This window comes from Nesoenas mayeri (genome assembly GCF_963082525.1).
Source record: "Nesoenas mayeri genome assembly, chromosome: 23".
Taxonomy (NCBI): Eukaryota; Metazoa; Chordata; class Aves; order Columbiformes; family Columbidae; genus Nesoenas; species Nesoenas mayeri.
Window position 1 is genome coordinate 603,262 of NC_137574.1, and position 19,873 is coordinate 623,134.

The 19,873-nt window shown below is 51.6% G+C and overlaps 1 protein-coding gene across 3 annotated transcripts; it reads left to right on the forward strand.

Annotated features, from left to right (window-relative positions):
- Positions 1-311: 311 nt before the first annotated feature.
- NUDT3 (nudix hydrolase 3) lies at positions 312-18,979 on the forward strand. Of its 3 annotated transcripts, none has more exons than XR_013923185.1 (6): positions 312-920; positions 9,818-9,928; positions 16,660-16,704; positions 17,156-17,240; positions 17,516-17,822; positions 18,256-18,977. XR_013923185.1 is itself a non-coding variant. In XM_080358122.1 (5 exons), exons 1-5 carry the CDS (start codon positions 822-824, stop codon positions 17,683-17,685), a joined length of 510 nt encoding a protein of 169 aa, XP_080214248.1. In that variant the 5' UTR covers positions 312-821; the 3' UTR covers positions 17,686-18,979. The 3 variants fall into 3 exon arrangements, 1 of the variants encoding a protein (XP_080214248.1); XR_013923186.1 differs by having other exon boundaries at positions 18,484-18,974; XM_080358122.1 differs by having other exon boundaries at positions 17,516-18,979.
- The last annotated feature ends 894 nt before the right edge of the window (positions 18,980-19,873 follow it).

Below are 19,873 nucleotides of genomic sequence, written 5' to 3' on the forward strand. Positions count from 1 at the left end.
GATCCAAATGAGCCAGTAAAAATTGCTTTCTGGAGTGAAGAACTGTACTCTAAACAGACTCACGTTTTGAAGCAGGGTCCCTCCGGGGCTCCCCGCTTTGTTCCGCGCTACAACGACCCCCACAGCCGCGCTCCGCCATCGGCGCAAGCCGCCCCCGCCCTGCGCCAGGCGGGCGTTCTCCCGTCTCCGCGGCTGCGCCCTCTGCGCAGAGCCGCTGTCAAAGCGGAGCCATGTGCACTGGGGGCCGGCTCCGCCCCGCCGCCGTTTGCGTAACTGCCAGGGCGCCCCGCACGCAGCCGCCCGCCCGCTTACGAGCAGCCTTATTCTCGGAGGCGGCCTGCGCCGCAGAGGGCTCGCGGCGAGAGGAGGCGGAGGCGCGGCAGCGCTGTCTGCGCGGGGGGGAGCGATTCTGGAAGCCGGGCTGCGCCGTCTGCGTGGCGGGCGCGCCGTGTAGCGGCAGGGGGCAGCCGCCGCCTCCCCCGCCCGGCGGCTCTGCGCCGTTTGCGTAGCGTGCCCCAAGATGGCGTCGCGGTCGTCGTCGTCGGCGGTGGCCGGAGCGCTGGCAGCGGCGGCGGAGCGGCTGGAAGTGAAGGGCGGGATGAGGCGGGCGAAAGGCGGCAGCGCGTAGCGGGCGGCTCCCGGCCTGCGGGAGACAGAGCGAGACCGAGAAAGAGACTGTCACGGGGAGGCGGCCCCCCTCTGTCCCCCGTCCTTCCCGCCCGCCCCTCGCGGGAGCCCCGGCGGGTCCTGCCCGCCCCCGCCCTCTAGGCCGCGGCCCCGCCGTCCTCCGGCCTCCCCCGCGGCGCCCCTCGGAGCGGAGGATGATGAAGCTCAAGTCCAACCAGACGCGCACCTACGACGGGGACGGCTACAAGAAGCGGGCGGCCTGCCTGTGCTTCCGCAGCGAGAGCGAGGAGGAGGTGAGGGCCGGCGGCGCGGGGCCGCGCGGCGCCCGCGCACACTGCTTGCGGGGGTTTGTTTCTAGATGCAGCTGAACGTCCCTCGGGAAGCTGGTGCTTCTCCCCCTTTATTTTTCTCCGCCAAACACGAGAAAAATGCCCCGATCTAAGTGCTGGTGGGGTGGTGGAGCGGTCTGATAGGAGCGCTGTGGCACAGGATGGGATTTGGCAGTTGAGTGGAGCGACCACACTGGCAGAACTTCAGTCCAGCGCATCACATGAGATGGGAGAGGAAACTTGACCTCGGATTTATAAAAAGAAACTGGGATAAAAGGGGCCTGCTGGAGTGCCAGGAGCTGCTGTCCAGAGCGGCGGGAGGAAGTGGCAGTGGAAGGTGGACCAGGGGGCCGGGAGCGGCCGTGCTGCCCAGGGCTTCTGTTGTATGAAGTTAAAATGAGAAAGTTTGCTCGGATGTGCAGTTTTTCACCGTTCTTTCGGTATCTTAACGTGGGCTTGGGGCACTGGGGACAAGCGAGGCTGCGCGTCTCTTTTCTCTTCTTCTGGAGTCAGGCATACTTCATTCCATTTGCTGGTTCCTGAGTGGGCTGTGCTCAAGTCTTTGTTCTCCTGATTATCATATTTGTAGCTACAGGAAATTGGAAGGGAATGCCGGCAGTTCACTGGAGGAGAGTCAATTAGCATACGGTTCAGTTATTATTTAACGCGGTGAAGGAGGCTTGACAAGCCCTGTGTAGCTGTGCTGTCATGGTGAAGTGTCAACATTTCAAGCATAAATAGTTTGAAATGAAAACAATATGTTTTGGTGAAGCGTTCATCATAGCTGGTCCTTCCCACCGACTTTCAGGAAATTCATGATACTTTGATCTAACTATGAAGAAGAACATAATTGTGTTGTGTCATGATGCTGGGGCTAATCAGCACGGGTGGTTGAAGGCACCTGAGCTTCCTGATGCGCTTTTACACAGTTTGTGTGGCAATTCTTCTCCAGAGTTAGATGCTTGACCTTGTTTGACTACAGTGTGGTTGAAGACAGAAATGTGATTTTAACAGCTGCCTGATGCACCCAGCTCCTGGCTGCTTGTTGGTCTGTATGTCACGATGCCTCGATTCACAGTGTCATGCAGCTCCAGCCGGCCCCATGGCTCCAGCCGGCCCCACGGCTGCTCTCTCCTGTCTTCTGGCTGCTGGGAACCAGTGTGCAGAGCTCAGAACAGTGTTGGTGACACAAGGGTTTGTTAGGATGGCACGTCCGCAATACTGACCCGAGATGGTCAAAGAAAGAAAAGTAAACTCATTCCCGAGACATGCTGACTTATGGCAGATTTCTCTCCGTGTAGTTAAACTGGTTAAGTTTGCTCAAGTTGAGCTTTAAAGCCATTTTGATGTCAAAGTTGTGTCTGTTGTGGCTTGGTTTGCAGATGTAATCGGTGCCGTTTCAGGCTCGAGTCGCTCGAGAGGACCCGGGGCAGGAAGGTGCGTGTGCGGTTTGGACGCAGTGGTGTCCGGTGCTGGCTGTGCCCCCTCCCTCCCTGGGTCTGCTCTGGGCAGCGAGCGGAGCGCTGGGCAGCGAGGTTCTGCCGTCAGCACCTGCCCTGCCGTCCCCGGTCACACTGCGGTGCCGCGCTGCTCTGTGCGGGGACGGGGCACCGGTTGCTTCGTGAGTGATGCAGCACGGGATGGACGTTGATTTCCTCAAGTGCCTACCTGTGTGCTCTTTTTGTAAGTGAGACACAGATAGCGAAGCAATGAATTACAGTTTTGTTTGATTTTGAACTGGCCTCCCGAGGACATCCCAGGCTTCCAAACACCATGTGTGTTTATGGTATCTGTTATTTAATGCGGCCCTGGCACTGCAATAGCCCGTCATGAAGTGGGCTTTTCCAACGAACGCTTAGGAGAGGGATCAGGTCCCACCGCAGTGCTCGTCCGCAGACACGGCGATTCAGCTGGGCAGAGGCCTGCAGGCCGTGTACGTGCTGCTCGTGTCGATCGCTGACAACAGCAAGCAGGGAACCTTGATTTTTATTGCTTTCTCTTTCTAATTATTTCTTAGGTTCATTCTCTTTGTTGACGTTTCAGCCTTAGTTCGAGACGAGTCTACCTGTCTAATCTTAGTGCTACTTGCACTTCTTCGGTGCTGAGAAAGGTGGTATCTACACAATTATGGAGTTTAACGTTTCTGTGAAAGATTTTTTGGTTTTCTATTGGAGAATAATAATTTTTCTTGTGCTACTGACATATTTTATTATTGATTCCTTCTGTGTAAATGGAAATTGAGATCTGTTTAAAAGGCCTCTCCGGGGAGGAGGAAAAACCAGAACCGAAGTGGGTTGGTTAAAGATCTGTTAAGCGCTTACTGTTTAAAAAGAAAACAGGCAAAAATCACTTAAACTAAGTATTAGATTTTTCTAGGACTGGCTTGTTCTAGTTGCTGCTTCTTTTGAGATCTCAGCTCTCGTGTTTCTTCTTCACTTCCTGCTATGAATTTTAAAAAGCAACTTTTCTCCCTTCTTGAACCTCTAATTAGCTCCTGAATTAAACAATTTTGTCAGTGAATGAGAAGAAATAAGAAAAATTCTGATGGCACTTACAGAGGAGGCTTATTTTTTCTTTTCTTTTTAGGTATTTACACCCTAACTCTTCAGTTCGTTGACTTTATTTTCTTTAACATCTCAGCAGTCAATGGAGCTGCTAAACCAGCATGTCTTTGGCTGGGCATTAAATTTGTCAATAAAGAGGCTTAACATAATAATACTTTGGGTTTTTTGGTTTTTGAGTGATTTGGTTCTCCTTGAGGTTGTGCATTGTCTCTGTTGCGTTTGGAAGCTGCGGTTTGGGACCTGAAAAGCTCTGGAACGTTTTTGGAAGACCAAACGTTGGCTGAAAAGATGTCTTTGTTACACTTTCCTTTAAAAGCAGTACAGGGAGAATTCTTTTAAACACGAATCTCAAGTGGAGCAAAACCTACAATTCTTAATTGGGCTGTATGGAAAAATCCGTTTCATAAGCAGTAAAGCGCAGCGACGTCTGCCTGGGCGAGCGGGAGCAGGGGAAGCAACGGGATTAATTCAAAGCGAGTGTGGACAGACTTCAAAGGGCCTTTGAGCAGCCGAACGCCGGGACGCTGCCGTTTTCATCCCTTCCCGTGGAGCAAACTCCCCTGGTATTGGTGCTCCTGCAAACGTGGGGAAGGAGGATGTGCAGATCAAGAGATTCCGAGTCTCGTGTTATCGCTGAAATCACTCATTTTATTGCTCGTGATGTCAGTGCCTCTCAATATTGCTATTATGGTGTTATATCTAAATAACACAAGTTTTTTTTTGTGTAGAGCAGCTGTTTCAATGAGGAAATGTTCCAGCAGGTCTCACTACTGTCTTGCTCTTAGGGAGCAGATGGAAGCCTTCTCAACGGCAGCGTCTCCGCGTTAGATTTGAACAGAAATGAAAAGGAACCGTTTGGCTTTAAGTCCCGCACTGGTGCAGCTACAGGTTTAAGCATGCCTGCATTGTATCTGCTGAAAGGACAAGCTGCTCGTTAACAACGGGTTTTTTAAAGACTTTTTGGAGGAAATGCTTTGGAAAGAATACGATCCAGGGCTGGATGTCTTTTCTTACTGGTGAATGAAGCCTAAATTGAGAGGAGCAAGCAGAACTTTCACACAGCGCCTGGAAGGCGCGAGCGCGCCAAGGCAAACCGGCCAGAGCTGGGGCTGGACAAGGTCATTTAAATGCAAACTACCCTTTTTCTTCTCGCTTCTCCGGGTCAGGTTTAAACCAAGCTCTGGTGCCATACAGCACTTCTCAGATTTTAACCACGCTGATGATCACACGCTGTTCCTGGGCCTCCTTTGTGCGTTCGCTTCACTATGAAAATAATAATAGCTGAAAGCACTTGGAGCACTTCACCGGTGGGACGTTAAGGGAGCCCAGCATCATATGATCGTTGTACTTTCCATGCAACAGTCTCAGAATCTCTGTTCTGATGGTTCTGCTTGACTCTGTGTTCTCTTCGGCTCCATCAAAGGGCTGTGACGCTCTCCCTGTGCTGCTCTCACATCACCGCGGGATACGGGCTGGTTCGGAAGAGTTCTCTTGTGCTTCTCCTGTGCTTTCTCCAAGAGCAACAGCATAAACCTTTGCAAAACCTAGCTTTCATCTTAAAAAGTGTTTTCTATCCTTTTAATAAATGATTTTGCAATGGATTCTGTGGTCTCTTGTACTTTTGCGAACTACAAAAGAATGAAAATTAATTGTTACATTTTCACTTAATTTAATGGAGGCTCTGTAAGCTGGGCAAAGCTGAAGAATTGAGTCTGTCTGATGCTGCTGAAGCTCAGGAAAATACCCAGTGGGTATCAGCGTTTAGATGCTGTAGCTGATACCCAGCAAGGGGGACGCGGGTGCCCGGTGTCTTTGAGCAGTTGTGTTCACTCCGTCTGGGGGGCTGGCTGCGCAGACGGGTCGAGCGCCCTTCCCATGCGCTGTGGATCGCTATCAGGATGCGGCGCTCTGAGCTGTTTGTGCCGTGGATAATGCACAGGAACTCTTTGTTCTTAGAAGTTTCGCATTAACACGTGAAATTCAGAGTGATACAATTACCTACCGGGGAGATTTGTTTTAAAGACACTTCTGATGGTTTGAATGTTATTTCCATTCATGTTGACTTGGGTGGTTACTTGTGTAAATGACATATTGGTGTTATGCATAGGATTAACTGCTTACATTTGAAAGACTTCTCAACAGGTTTTCATGGCTGTAGGGTTTTTGTGTGCTTTATTTTATGAACAGGACTTGATAATCAAAATAGTGTATACATACGCAACTGCTGAAGGCCAGAGTTATTTGGTCAGTGTAGAAAGACCAAAACACTCCCTTAATTTCTCCCTCCCCGACCAAGAAACAACGCGGGTTCAGAAGCTGGCGTTTCTGCGGGAAAGCCTGCGTGGAGCTGCGCGGGTCCGGGGTCGGCGGGCTGGCTTGGACAGGCACAAACGGGTTATCGGCTCCAGGTCTCGCTGGGAGTGTCTCCTTATCAGCCCTCGGCCTCCGAAACAAGCGGCACTGGTTCAGGTGTTGCCCTGTCCTGCGACAGACATGTTGCAGATAAGTTTTGTGGTTATCTAGAACATAATTTCAGTGCAGGGAGAGGACTCTGGATGGTGTTCTTTGTCAGTGAGAGCGAGCAGTCACTCGAAAGCCACAAGAAAGCTGCAATAACAGTAATATGAGCCTTGGTATTTTGAAGGCAGCGTAGCAGTGCGGTATGCAATGCTTTGTTATCGTTATTCTAAGAAACAGGCTAAAAACTAACAGGATTTTCTTTCCTTTTTCCTCTATGGTTATAGCACCATAGGCACGATCCAAATGCTTGAAATGACTTGAACATCTTCCAGTTCACCTCTCACTCCTCTTTGAAGACTTGTGCTTTAGTTTGTCGAGTTCTGTAGCAGGAATAATTACCCTTCTGACTTTGTCACCAGTTTCTGGGCGCTGCTTTGTGCCCCGGAGCGAGGTGTGTGAAATCCCGCTTGTCCGAGGCGGTGTAACCTCTGAGGAGCAGCGAGGACGCGCTGCTGTGGGCAGGGGAGGCGTTGTGGCTGTTGGCCGAAGCCGTGGTCACGTTCCAAGGCGGCTGTAGCTGCTGTAGCTGCTGACCGCAGGCCGTGCTCGTCACTACCGTGTGCTGACTCCAGAACGTGCCCTGAATAGCAAGAGAGCGGAGAACCCCTCCTGTGAGCCCTGGTGCGTGTGTTCAGCCGTCCTGCGGTGGGAGTTTGGCCAAACGCGTGTTTTGTTGTAGTGCAATCAAGGCTGTGTTTCTGCCGGTTAGATTAGATTGAATTTTTGCATGGCTTTGCTAACCACAGCGTCTCCTTTCCCCTCCTACTCCTCTCCAGCTGTTCTTCATGTTTAAAGGTGGTTCAATGTGGTCAAATCAAGATCCCAGTTTCGTCAAAGCATTAAGTACATTAACAATAATATGTTGGGATTGTAAGAACGTTTGAGAAGAGCATAAAAGGTCTTTATTATGCTGGACACAGAGCTGCACCGGCTACAATATCCTGCTTGGTCATGGGGCACATTGGAGAGTCACTCGCGCAGCTGAACCGCAAACTCCTGAATACAGAGACTCTCGTTAAATGGAACTTCCAACAAAGACAGATTGTAGAGGAGAACGCCGTTGAAGTCGCCCATCTTCACCAGCCTCGCTACAGCGCCTTGTGAGATGTTATTTTCTTGCAGTCTGATAAATAATGCTGAAGTGTGAAAGGAGTTGAAATGTCAGGTTTGTGCCCTATTTGCTATGCAAAATACCTGATTTCGTGGCTTAATATTGATAGAAAGCACGAACGTGCAGAGGCCGTTCCAGTGGCAGTAGCTATAGATGGGCCAAGGCCGCGTACTTCACGTCTTGCTGTTCCTCATGGGTCTGCCCAGCGGTCCTGGGGCTGGCGGGGGTGGGACTGGGCTGTCCTGGGGGTCGCGGCTCCTGCTCTTGTCACGCGTAGCGCAGCCGCTCGTGATGCTGGAGCCCTTTTGTCTGGGCTGTGACGCTTCTGTGGAGCCTCTTTCTAGGGATCCTGTTCATTATAGAGTAGCTGCTCTTGGTTTATTTGTTGGGTGGTGGTGGTTGTTGAAATCCACCATAGCATGAAAGAACCTGGGAATCCCTCCATCTCTTCTCTGTTAACTGGGAGCTAATTCTGTGCCTTGTTTTGGTTGCTTAGCCTTTTGTATTGTAGAGCACCATTATTTCTGGGGGAAAATCAAAACAAAAAGCACAAACAAACCCCAACCCTTTTGTGAATCCAGCAGCTTTGTTCATGACGAGGTTGGTGTAAGGTTGCTGCTGGTATCAGGGACTCCCAGATCCATCCTGGCGAGCAGCTTTTCCCCTTTCCCACGGGTCTCCCCGGGGCCGCCGTGGGTCCAGCAGCCTCCGCGGTCTCGGCGTTTTCCTGCTGCTCCCCGGGGAGGCTGGTGGGGTCTGTGTGTGGTTTTTGTTGTTTGGCTGCACGCAGCTTTGAAGGCGGCTCAGCATGGGGGCTACGGTCCAGCACTGGTGGGAGCCCCTGCTGTAGCCTTTAAGCTTTGCTTATTTTTCTAACCTTTCTCTTATTTTATTGAATGTGTGTGAGAGCTACTTCAGGGCTGCCCCGCGCATTGCCAAGGAGGCTTGAGTTGCTCATTTCCCTGCTTTGAAATGACAGAATCCAATCCTGGAAAACAGAACTTGGCCCTGTGACGCGATACCTGCAAATGCTTTTCCAAAAGGAGCGCGATGCTGAACTGCGAATCCTGCCGGGTCCGGAGCCTCCGCGGCGCCCCGAGCACAGCGCCTGGCAGGAGCCTGCTGGGACAGCCCGCGTTGTCTTTTGGCCTGACTTACAAAATAAGTCACTTTGGGTATATTTTTTATGACGCTTTTGATTAAAGTATCTTCTCTAGTATCCAGTCAAATGAATGCTTTTTCTGTAATAAAGAAGTTAATGAACAAAAATTGAGGTGTTGAAGACATAGGAGCTCCTGAGTGGTCCCAGGTGTTGGTGTTCACCATCCGGCCGGCGGGGAAGGTTTGTGGTGGGGAATGTAGTTGTTACCCGGCCCGTCCCACCCGCTGTTCGTGGTTTCCAGGGAGAGGCTGTTTTCCAGCAGGTCTCCTTTTGCTGCCTTTGGGGCAGTTTGTAACGTATTTCAGTGTTGTGTGTGCCTTGTTAAAACAGGGATTTGGGTTAAAATGACCTTTATACTCGATCCCTTTGAGCAGGTTGCCTGTGTTGGGACATGGGACGTTTTAGATGTGGGTTTTTAAAGCACACCAGCGGCTCACCCTGGTTTTGAACCAGGCCCTTTGTCTTGGGAGAGCTCATTGGTAGCAATATCCTGTGTAAAGCTGTTGTAAAAGAGTGACCTTGTACGGCATGTTTCCTGCTCTCTCTTGATGGGATTTCCTTTTTCTTAAACAGGAAATAGTCTGATTACATAAAAGTGTGAGAATGACGGGTTTTTCCTTCCCAGCGAGGGCTGTTCATGCTAATTCTATTCAGAAAACTCTAACTGCCAGAGCAGCTGAAGTTAATTTACTTTGCCTGAAATGCTGTTTACACTCGGGGTTCCTCCCGTGTGCTGCGCAGCGTTGGGCAGCGCTGTGTCCCCGGCAGCCCCGCAGCCGCTCCTGGAGGAGTCTTGGCCAGGGCTTTCTTAGCAGATACTTTCTCACCAGTGGAAGGTGGCAGGAGTTCAATGGCCTGACGTGTGCTGAACCGACTTCAACGAGCTGTTTCTGCAGCTTTTTTCTGTTTGTTTGAGCTGGGACTCTGAATTGAAAGTGGAAATGACAAAGGTGATGCTTCCTTACCTGGCAAGAAAACATATGATTGAAATGACCATTACTTTTGTTTTAACTTTGTCTTGGCCTCACATTTAGGAATTTCAGTCCATGCTCTCCCATGCCCGATATTGGTGGTGAGTCCAGGTGCGGTAAAAGTCGTGTGGTGTAGCGGGAGGAGATGTGGTGACAGGGGCACAGCACACGTGCTGGGCCTACAGGGCTGCTGCCCCCTCGGGAGCTCAGAGGATGGATGAAGCTGACGTTCCCTGTTGAGGCATGGCTGACTGCTCGTGTTTTACATGTTGAAGAAGGCCAAACGCTGTGGGATGTCAAGAGGATGGGGCCAGAGTTTTCAGTGCTTTAGCGGGGGTTGGAGTGGATGGTCTCCAGAGGTCCCTTCCAACCCCAACCAGTCTGGGATTCTGTGAACTGTACTGCAAAGAGTGGAGTGTTGTCAGGACTCGCGTTGGCGCGGAGGTGTGGGCAGCGCAAATGCAGCTTCTGTTGGCAGCTGTGCGACCCAGCGTGCCCGGCCGTGCGCGTCAGCTGTGCTCCGCTCTCCGCAGGTGCTGCTGGTGAGCAGTAGTCGTCATCCCGACCGATGGATCGTGCCCGGGGGCGGCATGGAGCCCGAAGAAGAGCCCAACGTGGCCGCGGTGCGAGAAGTCTGTGAAGAGGTGAGTGCTGGCGAGGCCGGAGCTGCCACGGCCCCACCGCTGCGTGTTGGCCCGGGCTCTGGGAACCGGTGTTGCTCCTGCTTGTTTTCCTGAGGGTGAACAGAACTATAGCGTCACATTGTACGTGGGAGGGAGACCGGAGTCCTAAGTAAAGATAGCGTGGGAATGTAATTAAGGCTCTCACTCAAAATGAACTTTTCCTCACCTGATACCTTTAACTGAAAATAGATAAAATTAAGCTACAGTCATTTCAGTACATACGATGATATTCTCAATTTTGTTTTCCCTGTAAGAACAATGATTTCTAAACCACCAGCTGTGCTTCAGTGAAGCTATCTAGTACTTGGGTGGAAGGTAGGAGTAAGACCTTCTGAGCCACTAAAGTCATTCCAGATGTGGGCACCTGAGTGTGTTTTGGTCTAACACATATTTGAGTTTTATGTGAATAAGAGAAATTGCTCATAAAAGTTAATGTGTTTGTGGTTTTGTTGTTTTTACTTGAAGCCATTTCAGAAAGGGGATCAAACAGCAGCTCACACAGATCCATGCTCTGGGTGTGTAGTTTTCTCTTCAAGCTGGAAGAACAATTTTATTCTCCATAAGGAATTTGAAGGCAACAAATGGCAGTTGGCACACTGTATGTAAAACATGTCTTCAGAACTCACTTCTGAATAGTGTCGAATTGGAGAGATGCTTGGATTCAGTAAATGATTAAATGATTCTATGTGGATGACCAAGTCGGTTCACAGTTATATAAGGCAGGATTAAAAATGCTTTCGAGAGGGTTATAAATCTCTGTGCTGCAGAGCAGAAATCAAGCGCTAACTGATGTGGCTGGGAGGAGGTTTCTCCAGTAGTTACTTTATTTACCTGTCTGGTGTGTGAAGGTTTTTCTGTGAAGTACCTGGAAGTACCTGCTGCTGTCTGACACCATGCTGAGCATTTGGGCCTCTGGACTAACCTGATGCGGCCGTTCCCGAGTTGTGTGTTTCTCTTGGATGTTTTTGTGATGTAGCCGTTCATCAGGAAGACAGGAAAGACTGTACTGTGAAAGTTTGTTTTGTTGAGGTGTCTTTAGGTGCCTCTAGTACTGGGATCTCTGCTTGCCAATTTTGCTTCCAGCTTGTAGTACAGCTCCTGCTTTTTTAGTAACTCAGCAACCTTTCAAATGCATTACAAGCCAAAGTGAGTTTAAACAGAACAATAGGAACATTTTTAGCTACAGGCTCCCAATCGTTATTAACAATTCAGTTATTGGATACAGCAGCCAGGGGTCCATACAGGAGATGCATGGCTTTGCCTTTCGAATCCATGAGATAAGCCCGTGCGGACCCTGGGTCCCGGGGAGCAGCCTCTCGTTCCGTGGCGCTCGGTGGCTGCGCGGCCCTTGGCTCTGCGGCGAGGGAACTGGTTCGGGCTGGCTCGGATAATCCCCCAGCTCAGCTGGTGCTCCCTGCTCACGTGGACCGGTGCCCGATGCCACTGAGGCTGCGGCCGCCCGGCAGGCTGGAGCCGTTCCCGGCGCAGCCCCGGCGCGCTCACTGCCGCTGGGCGAGCAGTGGACAGTGTGGGCTCCGGCGGCCAGCGCCGGCCTCCCGCACCTCCCACAGCCCGACATGCAGCTCCCCGGTGCCGTTACCAGAACGGCTGCCTGAAAGCCGTCTGCAGACGAGCAGCCTGGCAGGTGTGTGGAGCGCTGAGCGCTCTGCCGCCGCTGCTGAGGCTGGAAAACGCAGGCGGGCTCTCAGGTGTGCAGGGCGTCCTGCAGATGGGTCTGTGTGCCGGTACCCTGCTGATGACCCGCACACAGATAATCGCGCACATCAGCTGTCTGAAGCTCAGTGAGCTGTTTGCTGTACAGTGTTGCTGAGGAGTGCGCGTGCAGGAGGAGCACTGGTTGTGTTCCAGCTGTGAGGAGCTGTGCCCCCGGGTCCCGCTGCTGCTGTGGGTTTGGCAGAGGGCGTTCGAGGAGGCTGCGGGCGGCTCCTGTGCGCGCTGGATGGTGACGCGCGGTCACCTGCTCGTGCGGGTCCGGGCCGTTTCAGGCAGGTGGCAGCGGATGCTGAGCTCCGAGGGGTGGGTGTCTGGGTGTCTCTGCTCCCGTCCTGGGCCCGGCACCTCTGGCACGTGCCAGGAAAGCAGAGGCTCCATAGCGGGTAGCGTCGGAGGCTCCTGAGCAGGTAGCGTCAGAGGCTCCTGTAGGGAGAGGAAGAGCCTGTTTCCTCCATGGCGATCAACACAAAGTCAGCTTTATCCTAAGAGAAGGTGGTTTGCATGCTGGTCAAAGTTATGGAAGAAATTAGTGGGCTTTCTTTTGCTGGCTTTGGTATGCCTTCTCCGTTTTAATAAGAGCCAGTTGGAAGAGCTGGAAGGACTTGTTATCCTTTCAGTTGCTTGTGCTCTTTGAAGATGACAATAGGCTGGTTTTTCTCAATTCATTCTTTTTTTCGCATGTCATGCTTTTGCTTTTGAAAATATGCTTCCCTAAGCTAAGATTTTTAACTTGTGTATTCACCATTTTAATGTCACCACATATGTGTTTGAGTTTATCCGTGTGATTGCTGGAATAACTGTCATTTAAAGAAATCGGACCTTTCCCTCTTTCTGATTTTCAACACTTTAGAAGTCTCCTGAGAATGGAATGTTGACTCAGAGTGAAACCTGTGGTGCTTCTGTCCCAGTTTGAGTTAAAGTCCTTGTCCCAGTTTGCAATAGTCCTTATCTACATTAATCTCTGCCAGCACAAGTATTAAAGCAGACAGGTACTCACCCTTGTCACACTCGCTGTCGTCTGCATCCAATCTGAAGTGACTTGAGTTCTGGGCATCGTTAGTAGCCAGGGGCCGCAGACGGGCGCGCCGGAGCGGAGCAGCCTTCACAATCAAACGCTGGCTGCTAGCAGTCGGGGGAGATCCATGTGGTCGGCCCTGCACAGCGGGGAACTGGGGTGCGCTCTGGGGTTCGCACCCCGGGAGGATGGTGAGCCCTTTGAAAATGATCATTAGCACAAATGGAGTGTATTTTGCTTCTTCCTTCTCGGATTTTTTGCATTCTCTCCCCAAAACTAATGTGTTAGGAATAAGGGTTTTTTATGGGTGTGAGCAACTGGTGAAGAACATGTTTTAGAAATAGATGCCCTAAATTAAACTTATCATAGAGTGACTTTGGAAAAAACCTCCGCACTCATCTGTTAAACCCAAAGGCATTTCATTTTGCACTTAGAGCATCTTTCACATCCTGACCTTTAAATACTTAGTAAATGTCAAGTTCTATAAAATTACAGGAGTGTTAATTGTGCTTTCTTCATGGGATCTGTGATCAAACAGCAAGTGATGCCAGCATCGAACATAGTCCATCATGATAGTACATTGATCTGTTGTTTCCCTTTTCCCCTCTTAAACATGCTTTATAAATAGTCTTTTCTGTTTCATGTATTTTGTTAGTAATTTAGAATATGAATATTGGTATCTTCAGGGCTAAAATAGGAATACTCTCTTTTAAATGTTGCAAGGACTGTGGCCCGGTGACTGAGCTGATGGCATCGAACTCTTCCTAGATCCAGTACTAGTGCAGACAGTGGACCGGGTTCACTGCTGCGTTACCCCGTGTCCTCAGACTCCTTCAGAACGAGTGCGACGTCTTAAAGTTCTTCTCTCTGTCATGGTATTTAATGTCTGTTCCAGAAATGTGGAAGCACGTATGGGTTGTAATGCAGTGAAGAATCGGCTGGGTCGGTGTAGCGCCTGTGAGCCCAGCGGACAGACTGGCCTCGCGGCCCGGCCGCGCGTGCGGACGGCCCAGCCCGCGGCGCGGGGGTGATGCGCTGCCCCAGCCGCGGGGATCAGAGCGCACATTGGGCTGTGACCACAGTCCTGCCCAGCAGTAATCCATAGTGGATGCAGGCTGCGAGCCTAATAGAGCAAAGTCAAATAGCTGGAATTCCAACCCACATTTTCTTAGCTCAGATGGAAGGAAATGAAAGCCGTCCCAGGGAACAGATGGTGTTGCTGCAGGCTGCTTTTTGCATCTGACCCAAACTTATTTTCAGCTTTGAAACCTGAACCTGCTGTTCTTGGATGTCTTCAGTAATTTTTCTTTATTAAAACAAGTTGTTCCATGAGCAGCAGAACTAGTAAAGCTTCATTTCCTCCGGATTTTTTGTTCCTTGTCCGGAAAGCCCAGCCCAGCCCGCGGGGCGCAGCGGTTTGAAGCCCATGCTGCTCTGGGGACACTGCCTGTGACTCGGGCGCTTCTGCCGGCTGCGTCTGCTCCTGCAGGGACACCTTGGACATTGAAACTGATGTGGGGCTGCAGAGCCGTGGAGAAGCAGCACGTTTTGCAGGCTCAGTCTGTCCCCTTTCATACCCGAGTGTGTCTTCCTGGGGATTTGCTTTATTTTTGTGCTGCAGATGGAACAGTTGGTGCTGGTGCCCTCCTGCCCCTTGTTGGCAGGTTTAGTGACATCCTCCTGGGACACGTGTGTGTTCTGAGGGCGGCAGCAGGGGTCCCACACGCAGCCCTTCCGAGGCTTGGGGGGAACGTCCCCAAATAAACTGTGCTGCCTCCGGCAGACGCTGCCATGCCCGCGAGGGCAGGGGATCCTCAGCGCACTCACCACCCAGGAGGAGATTCCCGAGTCATCTGGTGCAAATTAGGATTTAGATCCAGCTTCAGGCCTGGCTGAGCCTGTGACTATGCTTTGAACTTTCCAAGAAAACGCTGCTTGTCCTGCAGCGCAGTCGGGAAGGAGCTGAGGGCTGGAGCTCTGGAGCTCGCCCGGAGAGGAGCCTGGCACTTGTGCTGCTCGTTATCTGCCTCGCTTTGTTAGTGACAACAGCTATAGATTGTTTTCTTGAATGTCTTGGGCAAGTTGTGTGAGCTCTGAATTCCACTCCCACATTTGTTGGTTCCACTGAATGAAGTATGTGATTGTATAGAGACCACGATTTACCGATCCAAGCTGCCTAATGACAATTCAGCGTGATTTTCCTGCAGCATGTGTTTGTCTTGGCGTGGCTTTTTGTGCAGAACGGAGGCTGAGCTCAGCGTGCAGGAGCGCGTTCCCGCCGCCGCTGCGGCCAGACGGCGGGGAGGGCTCCGCGCCTGCCAGGTACCTGCGGGCGCTGGGGCCGCGGCGCTCGGGCTGGCTGTGCGCGCTCCGCGCCTGCGCTCCGGCCTGAGAGCTCGCTAAACCATCACAGCATCATCGCTGGGCTTTGGTTCAGCGCTTCTGCAGGCGGGTGAGGAGAGCTGACATTCAGTAGTCAGAGTATTGGTCTAAGGCAGTTACTTATCTGAACCATTTGATTAGGTTTCACCTTTTAATATATTTCTGTACGTAGGGATGTTGCAAAGGTGGAAGCTTTGTGTTCCTCTGTGTTACTGCCGGCTGATGGATGCAGTTGCTTACTAAACCAAACTGCTCACTGCTGGGGGCTGCGGAAGGACTTGTTTGGATGAAATTCGTTGCAGTCCTCCCCCCGGCTCGGTGCTGGGGGGTGATCCCGCTCCGCAGCGCAGCTGTGCAGAGGAGCAGCCGCTCAGCCGCAAAGGTCAGCGAGCTCTGTCCGCCGTGCGCAGACACACGGACATTGACCTTCGTGGAATCGCGGGCAGCTCCAGAAATAGCCCCGCGGCTCAGTCGGCGCTCTACCTACGGGCTGCGCAGAACGGCACAAATACTGACGAGACAATGCAATTTGCATCCAAAACCAACAGAAAGGATTGAGTGGAAAAGCTCTTTCCTAGAAGCAGAGGCCGGGGAGTGTGTGACAGGGAGAGTTACGCGTTTCTGTGAATGCCGGAGCCGGGGAGCTGCAAATGGCGCTGTGTGGGGACAGCTCTGCCGCCGGCAGGAGCCCTCGCGAGGTGCCTCGGCCTCTGCTGTGCGGCGTCTGTGTCTTCGCTGGTACACTGGGAACCTAACTGCCGAAATCTTGTCGTTAATAAGAGTTCTGCCTTTCTGAGAGCGTGTGACTGTGCAGCAGACTGTCGGAAGCTGGGCAGGCGGCAGAGGGTGTATCACAGCTGCTCAGGACACAGCGTTTGTCTTAGGAAATACTTAGTTGCCCTCACCCAAACAGCTTAAAGAACCAACCAAACCAACACCACAGGAGCCGGGGGGAGAGAAAAGCGGGACACACTCAGGCCCCCTGGGCACCGTCTTCCCGAGCGGCTCGGGATGCGTTGCTGACCGCACCTTCCAGGCGTGGCCGGGTTGTGTGCGGACCGTGTGTTGTTCCAGACCAGCCAAGTCATGGAGCGAAATCTCATCTTGTCCATAGCACACAAGTTCCAAGCGCTTGTGGCTGTGAGGAGGGACGTGAATGGTGGGAAAGGCGGTGTGCGGTGGCCACGGGAGCGGGCGTGCGGTGCCCACGGGAGTGGGTGTGCGGTGGCCATGGGAGCGGGCGTGCGGCGGCAGAGCCTCCTGGGCGCAGAGCCTGCCCGCACAGGGGCTGTCGCTGCTCAGTTAGTGACTATCGAATACATTTCTCCTCCTCCAGGTTGAGGCCAAAATGTTTTTAATCTAGAAAAAGAAGGAAAAGCTCCTGGGAATGTGTGCGTGGTTAGAGCTCGGGATACAGTTGTGCAGTTAATTTTTCACAACCGTGTTGTTTCCAGATTAACAGAGTTGTGCAGCTTTTGCTTCATGTGCTCATCACAACAACGGAGGAGATGTGTCGTGACCTGTTGTTAAAGCCTGTTCTTTCTCTCTGAACTTTCCCTAGGCTGGCGTGAAAGGGACGTTAGGAAGATTAGTGGGAATTTTTGAGGTAAGTTACAGATACCGAGGCTGTGAAATTTTCACATAAATATTGTCTTGGTGTAAAAATCACTTCCTAGTTTGTTATGAAATAAACTAGATACCGTGTCTGAAGGAAAACTTAAAACTCTCCGTTAAATAAAATGGCTCATGTGCCATTCCCAGTTGGGCCGAACTGGTCAGTGACAGGGCGGTGTCGCAGTGAATATTCCCAGTGCCGTCAGCCGCCACAGAACCTCCCCGAGACACTGCCCCTCAGATCAGGAGCGAGACCTTCGGCCGCAATCCCTATTCATACTTTCAGTAATTAATACTCTCGTTTAAATTGCGGTGATTTTTAATAGGCAGGTACAATGCGAGGAGCTGTGCGTGGAGTGCGGCAGTGTCTGGCGCAGCAGCGTGCGGCCCGCGCGCCTCGCGCCGTTGGGCTCCGCAGTAACCGTGCTCCCCTTGCCTTCCAGAACCGCGACAGGAAGCACAGGACGTACGTGTACGTGCTCATCGTCACCGAGGTGCTGGAGGACTGGGAGGACTCTGTCAATATTGGTAAGCCGTTCCTGCCGCCGCTGTCCCCCTGTCCCCACACCGGTCATGGGGACAGGGGAGCTGTCCATGGGGTGCTTGCAGTTGGTGCCCCTTGATCAGAGAATACGGAGAGAAACTTTCCCAGTGTCTTTCGAGCTGACACTGCTACACAGTGTAATTATTCCTGCAGCGTTAGTGCGCGTGATAATGACTGAAAGCTAATCAACGGTAGTATTTAACCATAGAAAGGTTAACATGGTTTTGTTGCATCTACTGATTTTTCGTTCTACCCACAGGAAGGAAAAGGGAATGGTTTAAGATAGAAGATGCCATCAAAGTTCTGCAGTATCATAAACCAGTGCAAGCCTCGTATTTTGAAACCTTGAGGCAAGGTTGTCTGGCGAACAACGGCACTCCCGTCATGACCACGACGTACTCCGAGAGCTCCGTGTCCGACATCAGATGACTGCGGACGGCCCTGGAGAGCAGTTTGACAAACAGACTGAAACACGGATTCCCCCCGCCCCTTTTTCACACGCCTCCTCTATCAAACAAGGCCTGGGCAGCAGAGCAGGTGTTGAGAGTGCTACCGTTTAGTGCAAGGTGGGATTTTTTTTTGTCGTTGTTGGCTTTTTTTGCTCTTTTGGATATGTATTTTGTAAAATACATTTTGTGCATGAAGTGCCCCTTCCCGTGACACCGCTTCCACGGCCTGGCCGGCGAGGCTGCCCCTTCTGCCTCTGCCCGTGTTCTCCAGTGTCCCGTTTGTGTCATCCCAGCCATAGCCACTCTTTTTTTAATTAAAAGACTCCAAATGTGAGATCAGCTCTTTAAGTCTTAGTCTGTACTGTCAGGTGCTGTTCAGACCTGTGTGGTGGTCACTTTCAGCACGTATGTATAAACTTTTTTTAGATGGAGAATCTAACCTTTTAATTTTGCGGGAATTTTTTACTCCTGGTGTGCTTCCGCAAGGAAGGGTCCGTAACCGAGCTGTCTGCCTTCTGTTCTGTTTTCAAACATCCGCGTGCTGTGACAGTGCTCGTGGCCGGGCCCGTCTGCTCCCATCCAGTACCTCCTGATTCAGTGCAGTGACACTCGAGGGCAGTTGGAGCACCTGCAGACATCCCCGCTCCTTCTCCTGCAGCTTCTGCCAATGTTGCCGCATTTTCATCAAAACAAAAAGGAGTTGGTCTTTAACACTTGGCCAAAAATAAATAGCCTCAGAAACGCTGCGATAGAAACTGAATCTCGTTGTCTGTGGTAGGAATCGGGGATTGAGAGCGGGGTCAAAGTCAGACAAACTGGAGCGTCGCTCGCCGCTGCCGCCAATCCCGCCGCGCTCTGCTGACGGCTCCTCTTGTCCACATGCCTTACACCGAGCCGAACCGGAGACGAGGAATTCGTGCTGACGCATCGGATTGTGCTCGCTGAGCGCTGCTGCCCGACCCCTCAGTTGGACAACCGTGCGTGTCCCTGAACACGAGTCCCGGGGGAAAGGTTCAGGTGCCCCGTGTCTTGCCCTGTGGTTCTGCAGCGCTTCGGCGGCACCGCGGGCGCGCTCGGACGTTCACACCCCCTCGGCGCAGGCGCGGCTGCCCGGGAGCAGAGCCGCTGCAGACCCGCCGCTCTGCAGGACGGTTCCCCGGTGCATTGGCACACTTCACTTTTTGTTGTTACTTTTATTGATGTAAGTCTCATGCTGTCTTGATTTGCCAACAGTGTTGTCTAGTTGGGAAATGAAATGGGAAGGGTTGGGGCTGGGGGGTTGGGCAGGTACAAGTTTTGGGAGGGGCATTAATTAATCCCTGGCTTGGGACAAGAAGTAGTTGCTGACTTCAGTAGCTTCTCCTTGTCAGAGCAGAGCCAAGATGTGAAATTAAATCTGCAGTACTCTGGTTTTTTCTTTTTTCCTCCTCTTTATTTAACAACAAAAAAGTTCTAATAATACTCACTGTTCAGAGTTTTCTCTCTTCCCGAGGAGCACTTACAATATGAAAATCTGATAGAAATATCCATGGAGCCCGGGACACGAGGGAATGGTATCCTTGCTGCCTTGGCAAGGGGCTGTTTGTTTCAGGATCCTTTTCTGTTCCGCTCCCTGTTCTTGCTTTCATGGGCGCGGAGCGGCAGTGCCAGGAGCAGTGCCAGCGGAGCCCGACATGGAAAACCATGCGTAAGGAAGAGCTGAGAGGAGTTATTCAAGAACTAGCTTGAAACCACCAGTACCTGGAACTGAGCCTAAATTGCACCAGTTCAGTTCACTTCAACTTAGAGACGAATGTACAATAAACGCTGTCTTACTCTCTGCTGGGCGGCCTGAACCAAACTCCGCAAAGGGCTGAAGCGCAGCGCACGAGGAGCCGTGAGCGGCCTCTCGCAGCGCCCGCCGCCTTCCCCGGGCTCTGTGCTCTGCACACGAGTGTGTTGGAAACGCTTTGCAACAAACAGCTGGTACTCCTGAAAGAGTAACTGCAGTTTTAATATCAACAGCATGCACACTTTTGTTTTTAAACTAAAAATGTTTTTACAGGGCTGTTAAACTGACAATTTAGGGTAGAATATTGTTAATGACTTGCTAATGGCTTATTTGTTTGGGTCAGAAAATAAATTGTGCCAAGAAAGTGTTTTAATGTGGCATGAACTGATGCTGTTAA

What these genes read in the sequence shown, in the direction of transcription:
- NUDT3 (XM_080358122.1), top strand. Translation starts at nt 822, where the DNA reads ATGATGAAGCTCAAGTCCAACCAGACGCGCACCTACGACGGGGACGGC. An exon ending in TGCGAGAAGTCTGTGAAGAG is followed by an intron (nt 9,929 to 16,659) that starts GTGAGTGCTGGC and finishes AACTTTCCCTAG; the next exon opens with GCTGGCGTGAAAGGGACGTT. An exon ending in GGAGGACTCTGTCAATATTG is followed by an intron (nt 17,241 to 17,515) that starts GTAAGCCGTTCC and finishes TTCTACCCACAG; the next exon opens with GAAGGAAAAGGGAATGGTTT.